This window comes from Dermacentor silvarum, chromosome 3, assembly GCF_013339745.2.
Source record: "Dermacentor silvarum isolate Dsil-2018 chromosome 3, BIME_Dsil_1.4, whole genome shotgun sequence".
In the NCBI taxonomy this organism is placed as follows: Eukaryota; Metazoa; Arthropoda; class Arachnida; order Ixodida; family Ixodidae; genus Dermacentor; species Dermacentor silvarum.
In genome coordinates this window covers 199,673,036-199,682,716 of record NC_051156.1, presented here as the reverse complement: position 1 = coordinate 199,682,716, position 9,681 = coordinate 199,673,036, and the positions used below count along the sequence as shown (strand labels likewise).

Sequence of the window (9,681 nt, the reverse complement as noted above, 5' to 3'; positions counted from 1 at the left end):
CATCTACCTGGACTACGTGATTTCACGTGCAGATGATTTCCACCTGTTCCGAAAATCTACCTTAAGTCGAAGCGGAATAGCGCGATCCCTCACAGATGATTCGAAACAACAGCTTGGGGCGGGGACGGGCAGTTCGCAGTTGTGGTAAAGTGAGGCGTATTCTTCGCCGTGTGGGCATTTGTAAGAGTATAGAGTTTAGTAAGGGTAAAGTGGGTGGTGTATGGAGTGATAGAGTCTGAGGTGGGGGAACGTGTTGGTTTGAAGCCGTCGCCATGACAACGGCTTCTTCGCGCGTTATAGCCTTGTGGAGGGGGGTTGGTTCGTCGAGTGGTAGGTTCGTCGGTGGGTAGGTTCGCTGGCGTGGCGGGCACGGAAGACTGCCCTGGCCGCCGGAGTTACTGTCAATAATCAGAAAACGCATAACTTACGACACACTCTTTCAAATCGTGTAATCGGTCCTTCGCAGTATCCCCCCAAACCCTGGCCACGTTGGTCTTTCTCAATGATATAGAGACAACATGGGGTCCCTGATCACTGTATAGAGTGACTGATTTGCCTATTGCGTACACGCGTAAGCTACGAATGCAACTGAACTTTCGCTTAAGTGTCCCTTTCAGAACGTGCTATAGGTACCGCTGTTACTGCTTCAGCATTCTGGCAAAAGAACATTTTCTCGTAGTGCCTATATCATCTCTTCGAACATTAACATTATGCTGCGCTCCTCCTCTCTCCCTCAAGAGCAGCCGGACATCCGGGACCTGGAGCCATGCGCATCGCCTTGGCAGCGTTGCTGGTGTTCGCTGCCATCCACCTGGCACCGTCGGTGGAAGCCAAGAAGCCGAAATGCAGGGTCCTCCACAATGTGATGCATGTCAATTGGAATAAGGTACGGACGGGCGAAAAGTGCAAAGATTACGCGTATACCGCCTGCATTAGTTACTGGTCACGCGCTTTGCTGTAGATCGAACTATTTTAACAATTAAGAGTGCACACTACACTGATGCTTGTCAGAGGTCATTTGCTGACTCTACATTACGTCTGATATGCATGCACTTGCATCCCAAGTACGTAATGTGATTTATTTCACTCTAAGCGGTCGTCAAAGGTTTTAATTATTTCAATGTTACTTTTTTTCACTTATCTTTCGTAGTTTTTTTTTTGCATAGAGTTACGATTTTTGGGATGACAAGCTCTTCAGTATCAATAGTTCCCGTATAGTTACTTGTTTCTTTTATCACCGCTTGCTCTACAGTTACTGCTGCCATCTGCCACCATTTGAGCGGCTCAGGTAGCCCGTGCAAAGCTTTAACGCGGCCAAAGTGGTATCTGTAACAGTACAGCGGTGTAGCTAAAACTCCCCAATATCACTGAGTAAGAAAGCGTAGGCTGCGCTCGCAGCCACTGCAATTAAGGCGTTCGCGGTGCATTTGCAGTTCGGGCGAAAGGAGTGGCTGGAAGTGCTTCACTCGCGCAGCCGATTTACGGCGTGCTTGTCGAGGGCGTACTTTCCCAAGGCTGGAATGGTCCACTATCGCAAGAAGAAAGGGTAAACATGACTTTTCTCATGATTTTTTTTACCACTCTCGCAGCCTGCTAACTTCAAGTTTTAATGAACGAACACCACTTTACCCGAAACTAATCTCTGAAAAAACAGTATGCACTCAAAGAAACATTAGCGCCCGTTGGGGCTTATCTTGCTTCCAAGAATTGTCACCTATATCACGCGAATCTCCCTTCTCTAACGCTGCGCTAACGTTAATTTCAGGCCACGAATGACATACTTGTGTCAGCGTGTGGTAGCTGTGGTAGAATATACAAACCGTGGAAAACCTTTTGTTAGAACGGCCAGGCTACAGAAACGGAAGACACTCGTTATATTAGTAAAATTAGCTCTGCTTCCCAAGAACCGCTAGATTTTTAGGAAGCATACTAGGTCCCATGCGTTCTCCGTCGAGTCAACGTCGATCATTAGGTTTGTCTTTCTAATTCCTTCATGACTTTGCCACGGTTTAGCAAGCTCTGGCCTTTTTTTACATCAACGCTTCTGTTGTGTTGCGCGCCCTGCTTCGCTGACCTGCCTGCCGAGCCACCAGCACAGCGCGCTTAGGTGCGGCAGTGAATGTGTATCCTCTGAAGGAGCAGTAAAAAGATTATTATTATATATACTATTATCACCAACGACCCACCTGTACATTGCAGGATCATATATTTTCTCGCAATATTGTTTTTCATTTTTCCTCCCACCTCTTCATCCTTAAGCCTTTCTCTCCCCAATCGCCTTCCCAATGCAAATCAATGCAATGCCATTCGTATATGTAGGCGGCTGCACTGTAAGATAATTTATACACTTAAAAGTGAATACGGGTGTAAATATGGGTCTTTAACTCTCACTCTTACACCCTTTTTGTGCAAGGGTGTGAGTTATAGATTGATTCACACCCTTAGTTACTTTGAAAGGCGTAAATTATTTAACAGTGTACGCATGTAGGTGGCTACACATCATCATCATCATCATCAGTCTATATTTATGTCCACTGCAGGACGAAGGGGCGGGCACACATACGCTGACTGAATTATCTGCAGTAAATTATTGACAAATATCTCTCTTTCTCTTGCTACAAAGCATTCCTGACAGAAACGTGTCGAGCGCAGGGTGGTAAATTGAGGAAGTGCACGAAAAGTTGATGACGATTGCTACTGGAAGACAAGGTAAAACCCAAAAACGTAAAAGAACTTTCAGACTGTGGCCGTTGTTCATCTAACGCGAAGTTCGTTTGCGCGTAGAGAATGCATGTAGTGCATAACCGGAAATCGAACACACTGCAACCGCACTATACCCGCCGCATTTTATAGCACTGAGCCATGAGGCGTCGAGTTGAGACAACATAACCACTGCCCCCAGGGTTTGCTTCCGAATGCCGGCTCGGTACCGCCAACGGGGTACCACGCTGGTACCGCCAAAATTTGCACACAGTCGTCCATGCTTAGGGATTGCACTTGCTTAGCGACATATGAATTCAGCATTTCTTCTACTTCATGCAATCGAGAGACCGGTAAAACGGTAGGTAAGAGTCAGCTTGAAGGCAGGAAAGAGTGGAGAAGGAAAGGCAGGGAGGTTAACCAGTTTAGCACAACTGGTTTGCTACCCTACACATGGGAGCGGGATGGGAGGGGGGAACGAAAGATGGGGAGGCGAGAGAGAGAGAGAGTACGTAGCACAGCACACGCATCATCAGTCACAGTTTGTCACTCTTGCGTGGTACGTGACATCACTGTCACAGCTGCTTGTCCAAGCCCGTTTCTTTCAAAAACCTAAGTAGTCCCTGTGTCGCCTTCGGCTGCGATGTCAAGATTCCAAAAGTTAATTGGTGGTGATAAACTTAACGAAAAAGATAATATACCAGTGCTGTACAGATACAGTTAGGGAAGTGGCAAAATTTTGAGTTGAGAAGAAAGTAGGAAAGTGATAAAGGCCAATAATAAACAAATATGACTAAAACTCCGTACTAGCTCGACAAAACGTGATAGGCGGTAACCGCATAGTCTGCCTGTAGAAAATACAGAGACTTCAAAGCAAGAAATTGCGGTTTCCCTCATAGTGCCAAGCAGTGATGCGATAACTGGCGCAGTGTATATGTACGCAGTATGCCTTACACATATTCGCTTGGTAGCTGTTGTAGTAAACATCCGTAAGTGTGCGCGAGCAATATGCTTTCGAGTATAAAGACAACCTAATTTGTCAATAACTCGTCAAATAACTTGTCTCTTCTTCATGGCGTCCTTGTTTGCGGAGGTTGTGCTCCCTGGTTGAAGGGAAGTGGAAGAATACGGCTTCTCCCCCCTCCCCCTCCCCCCCCCCCCCTAGTTTTTCTGGTATCATGCATATCGTTTCTTACCGTTGGAGCCATTTAAGTTCTTTCATATATGTGCCAGTTTATAAGGGGTCAACTACTGACGGCGGCGTCAAGCATTAGAAGCTCTCTAGCAGCAATATTATTTTCTGCTTAGCTTCGCAAGAAGCGCAGTATTATTTACAGAAATTTCAGTGAGTGTTGCACTCAGTCCAGAGGCGGAAAGTAGCGGGTGAAGTATTGAAAAGTGCTCGTTGAATTTTGTGACAGACCTAAGGCAAAAGGAGAGAAGTCGAAGCATCCGTTCAAAGTCCACCAAGGCGACATATTTATCTACAGAGACGGTGAGTTGAATTCGTACAACCTTGCCGCTTAACTGAAGAGTAGTGCCGGATTGTAACATCAACGTGATGGCCGAGCGCAGGATGGTGAAAAAAAAAGGTGAAAAAAAAAATGGAGAACTGGGTTATTTATTTACAGAAGTCAAGGCAGCAGAGATCGAGTGCGTTTCTGTCGTTCAACGCTGTGAACAGCGCTAACCGACCCCGTACGAAAGAACATTTAGAGAACCCAGAACCTTGGTTTGAAAGACGTTAGTACGAATCGCTGCCGAAGCGCCTGACCGACTGATGCTTTTTTATTGCTACAGAACGTTATACCTCCATTGCATGAGCGCATACAAAGTCCACTGAAATCGAAGAATTTCTATTTGTATGCATTAAGGCCCATGTCAAAGTGAGAACGACAGTAAGTTATGTTATCCGGGTCAGTTTGAAGAGATGCAGTGTCAGAAATGTTAGGGTATTTTTCTGCAAACCAAACAGTAGTCTGTAAACAGACAAACTGAGCTACTAGGGTGGCACTGCATATAACTATTAGAAAGAAAAAGAAAAAAAAAGAAAAAAAAAAAACTAGAGAAGCCATAACCGAGCCTTGTGGTACTCCGGCAGCGCAACTGGAACGTCAGGTGAATGACACTAGTTAACAGTCACGTGTTTGATTTGGTTGGAAATGGATTTGGTGTATCAAGTTGAAAATAAAAGGGCCACTGTTCAGGGGCAACTGTGTCTTAGTTGGAGCGGGTGGTGAATGCAGGCGAAATGCAACGATATTTTTGACCGCATAAATTCAGACAGTGTATATAAAAGAAAACTCGGCGTGAGAAGTTTTGCGCTTGGTGGATGCAATAATAAAAGCACCCAAAAGTATTTGTTTTCGATACATCAAACGAAAAAAAAAATGAAAAAGAAAAATCCAACGCCGCCATTACCGCTGGCCCAAAATGGTATAAAGTCTGGAGCGGTAAGATTTCCGCCGTCTGCTGGTATTTCCGCCGTATCTACAAACCACCAGATGCACGCGTCGGTTGCTTAGATGCGCTTAAAAGTATACTTAAAGGCTGATAATATGACAGTTAGTCGATTAGTAGCCCTGATTATCAAATTGCTTAAATACTAGTATAGTCATTTTCCTTCGACGAGAACATCCCTTAAACAAAAACGAGCTCCAACAAAAACAAAAACGGACGAAGCCTCGGACGATGTCACTAACAGCGGTACTACTACAGTCCATGTGCCCGGTCACCGAGCGTTTAGTAAATGTAAATGTGCGCACGGACAAGCTAAAACTCCCTATTCTCTGAGATAACCACAACACACTGTACATGCGATTTACTTCCTTTTTGTCTTTGTTTCTTACCTTCAAGAACAACAATTTGAGCAGCTGATTGCGTCGGATAATCGGACCTGGGCATTGGTCTACCACTGCTGGCCGAATGGTGAGAATAGAAATTCGTTGAAGAAGCGATTTTGTTCTCACTGATCTTTCTGCTATCGATTACATCAGCCTGCGTCTATCACTTTTATGCAAATTATGCTTCGGGATTCGTGTCCGCTCAACGCGGCGGCTCTGAGGCCAAAATCAAGCTCGGAAAAAATTCTAGAAGATAACACTTGGGCTCTAGAATGTCCTTACTAGGACATCTCCACAATTTAAACTCGGGAAACCCTCTTTGAAACTATGCCGTCCAGAGTTTGAGCTTTAGTCATTTGGTACTAGTGTTGGATTTTACACATTAACATGAATAGATATGGTTAGACATTTGTTCGCGCCTGCAAATAGTATCGGCCACGGCATGCAGCCGAGAACATATATAGAAGAGTACAACAAACCGTATTTATTATTATAACAGAAATATATCGCGACTTTCAGCGCACTGATGATAACTAGGCACAAGTAAATGAAGAGAAAAATTAACGACAATCATCCTACCTCTACGTACTAAAAAAATATGTAGCCTATTGATTGCAATGCATGGGTGGATTATTCACATTAGATTAGCTAGATAGCTTTCTCAATGAAAGACAATAAAGGGCCCGTAGTACTTGCAGTACAGAAGCTAACCAGTACGAAAAAAAACATACTTATTGGCTATAAACCTCTTGGCTCTTACTAGTTACAAAAACTATGCCCACAAAATTGCACGACGAAGTACAACTGTGTTCCACCGAGCACGAAGAAAAAAAAAAAGATAACATTACAGGTTGATAGCTAAAACAACCTATTGAAATACCGCATTTCTTTTCTTGGTGCAGCACTTCTATAGGCTGACTATCCTAATCATCAGCATAGCTTGTCGCTATGACTACCACCACCATCTTGAAGTCAACCGTCAGAATCTGTTCTCTTCTACCTACAAAAATAATTCAGTAGATAGTCGGTACTGCCCTGTATAGCCACACTGTCTGGCAATGTCTTTCGCGATGTGCTAATGTTTAAACTAACAAGTGATGTCCACATCGCGCCCTCCAGCGACGTCTTCAGAATAACGGGAACCGATCTCGAAGGCGATACCTTTGAGTACCGCAAACACCGGAAGGTGATTGAAAGTGATTGAAAGCGATTGCAAACGCAGAAAGCGATGACGACTACCATGTTTCCGATTCTAGCTATACGAACCCATCCGACTACTTGCACGCGTTTCAATTATTTCTGGTTAAGCATTAGTTCATAAACCTGCGACTCCCTGCGCGAGCATAGATAATAATAGCCTGTCCGCGTAGGCATCGGACTTTAAGGAGAGAGCTGTAATTCGTGTCCTCCTGAAATTTCGCAGTGACCCCGATTGTGCTCATCGGTGTAGCGACATTTAGCACTACCTAAAAACGCCGCTGAATGCCCTACGTAATAAAACTGTTCAATGGTTGGCTGGGTACACTTGTTGGAGCGGAGCCACAGTACCTCTAATATCGCCTTGTCCATTTTTATCATCCGGGTCCTGTTCAACTATCTAATATGCCATTGTTGAGATGCAGCTCCGTCTCGCCATAGTTAACATTATCGCGTACTTAGGATACGCTAGGGTAGAGAAATTTCCGCGTGGCTGTTAACCAGCTATATGCACCTGTTACTTCACAATTATAGTTGTAGGGATATCCTCAACACTTTCTTTCATTGTTTAATAGCTGCAAAATGTTGAAATTTTGGCCACTGAAAGGGGCCAGCTATCCCAAAGCTAAAATCTTCGACGATAAAAATAACAAGGAAATAAATAAATATTGAAATGCTGAGAAAGTGTTGAAACAAATCCATAGCAAAATAATAATAAAAAACTATTCATACAAGTCAATGGAACTTGAAAAAAAAAAGGATAAGAACGAGATGGGTATACGAACAGCACGAGTATATAGGAACAGGTCACGAGAACAACGATAAAATTAAAAGCTCAGATGAATTACCGTTCACAGAAAATTAATCAAGTCAGAGTCCACGAGAAATCTCCACACAGTTTTGAGAGCTGATCTTTGTTGCAGCACGCTAAGGGTCCTGGTGCGCAACGCAGGGATTCATCTCAACTGTGAGTGCCAGACCACTAGTACTCCCCCATTCATTTTTGCTCGAAGGCAGACTGCACGATATATATATATATATATATATATATATATATATATATACAATAATATATATATATATATATATATATATATATATATATTGAACTGCATGGAGTACTCCTCCAAGCGCTTTATGCTTCGGGAAAATGTGTAATCCTAAAGTAGCGCTAGACAGACAGGGACAGACACAAGAAAGATAACAGACTGTGCAAACTTCCAACTCTCGATTTCGACCATTTCGACAGGGGTAGACACTTTTTATACGGACATCTCCCGCATGTCAACCGAGACATGGCACCATGTCAAAGATGGCGCTCGTACATGATCACTGGAGAAAGCCAGTTCTATTACAGGATGGTGATGTGGAAACAGTGCTCGCACTAAACTTCTCGCTAAAATTTCGAACATTAGCTGCATCGATTAACCCACGTATTGGCTGCTATCTAAGTGCCGCCCACCACACTGCTGTTGGAAAAATGCGCTGACATTGCTAATACATATTTTCCTACAGCGTCCGGGGCTCACTTTGTCTTCATGGTCACGAGGAAGCACGGCAGCTTGCAAGGTCGCGTGCTCGCAAAAGCAATGAAGGCCCTGAGGAGAACAGGCTACAAGAAGAAAATCTGGTGGAAAAGATCCGGCTGCCTGCCTTGGGGCAGTGGAAATTTTGAGCCGGGTTTTCAACTATTGATCAATGTCACGATGCTTCCAGCCCGAATAGAAGGCACAGTAGCATAATTTTGGCTGTTTCTTTTTTAAAGAAAATAAAGAGATCTATTCACCTATAATAGTGACGGCGGTTCCTATTCGAGTAGTAGTAATTATGAGAGAACTTTTGTGGAGTAAAAAGTAGCATAACGTCACAGGATTGGAAAATCTGGCGCGGAATTAGATAAGGCAGTGAATGAAGTGCCTGTGTAGTCGTAGACACACTGGAGCATATACAGAGAGAAAAGGTGAGAACAGGTTGCACTCCAATCTATACCAAGTCCCGATACGTGCGCGTATGATGAGTTATAAACGCGTGCTATTTTCACGAAATTAAACGCATCAATTTAGACCAAACTATAGGAGCACTTTCGTTTCCGCCGTCCCCAGATCGTGTTGCATCAGCCTAATTTTGGCACCCATATTTAGAATAGAGTAAACGAGACCCCATCTACGGCTACAACTGCCATCTAGATTTTCGCGTGGTGAAGAAACGTTGCTATGCCACTTGTGGTTGGGAGTGGCGTTTACGAACCGCTTACTATACTGCCGTATGGGAATGACCGATAGCCCTGACGTGCGACTCCAGTAGGTGCGAGCAAGCCATCGAGCACCTATTGTGTGTCTGTCCTGGCTGCGACATCCATTTCCTCTTTCTACAGACAATTTTAAATCGACTGGACTCGAGGCCGTTTTCTGAGTCAAACATACTCGGACTGTGGCTGCATCCGTCGCTGCCCCCCCCCCCCCCCCCCCCAAAAAAAAAAAAAAAAAATTGTGCGCTAGTGCAGTACTTGAAGTCCTCCTGCCCGAGACGCCGCTTATAACGCTCCTGTGAATACTCCAACGTGACTCAGTGCTCACTCTCTTCCTCTTTTCTTCTTGCTATTCCCTATTTTCCTTACCTCTGTGTACGGTTTACATTTGTACCGCTCTTCAACGAACCTCTTTGACATTTACATAGGTCACGCTGTATATGGGTCCCGAAACCAGGGAACCATGCACCCCGTCCGACGTCTGAGAAGACGCCGTCATATGAGCCCAATAAATCTTTTTCTACTATACTTGGGTACGCGTGACTGGGCGCGTACTACTCTACAATGAGTCTCTTTGACGCCAACTTGAAGCACAGGGTACGTGCCACTTGGTCTGCGGCTGCGCTTCAATTAAACCTATTTGATGCCAAGTTGGGTAACTGGCCAATGTGGCAGTAGCTGTGCGCCGCTACT

General features: G+C 44.4%; 1 protein-coding gene across 1 annotated transcript; it reads left to right on the top strand.

Annotated features, from left to right (window-relative positions):
- The first annotated feature begins 724 nt into the window (after positions 1-724).
- Positions 725-8,504, top strand: LOC119446455 (uncharacterized). Its single transcript, XM_037710888.2, has 5 exons — positions 725-886; positions 1,434-1,546; positions 4,122-4,195; positions 5,557-5,628; positions 8,256-8,504. Exons 1-5 carry the CDS (start codon positions 767-769, stop codon positions 8,480-8,482), a joined length of 606 nt encoding a protein of 201 aa, XP_037566816.1. The 5' UTR covers positions 725-766; the 3' UTR covers positions 8,483-8,504.
- Positions 8,505-9,681: the final 1,177 nt, after the last annotated feature.

Bases quoted from the DNA above. Each gene is read 5' to 3' on its own strand.
- LOC119446455 (XM_037710888.2), top strand. From the start codon at position 767: ATGCGCATCGCCTTGGCAGCGTTGCTGGTGTTCGCTGCCATCCACCTG. The intron at 1,547-4,121 runs GTAAACATGACT...ATTTTGTGACAG, and splicing joins CACTATCGCAAGAAGAAAGG to ACCTAAGGCAAAAGGAGAGA. The intron at 5,629-8,255 runs GTGAGAATAGAA...ATTTTCCTACAG, and splicing joins CTACCACTGCTGGCCGAATG to CGTCCGGGGCTCACTTTGTC.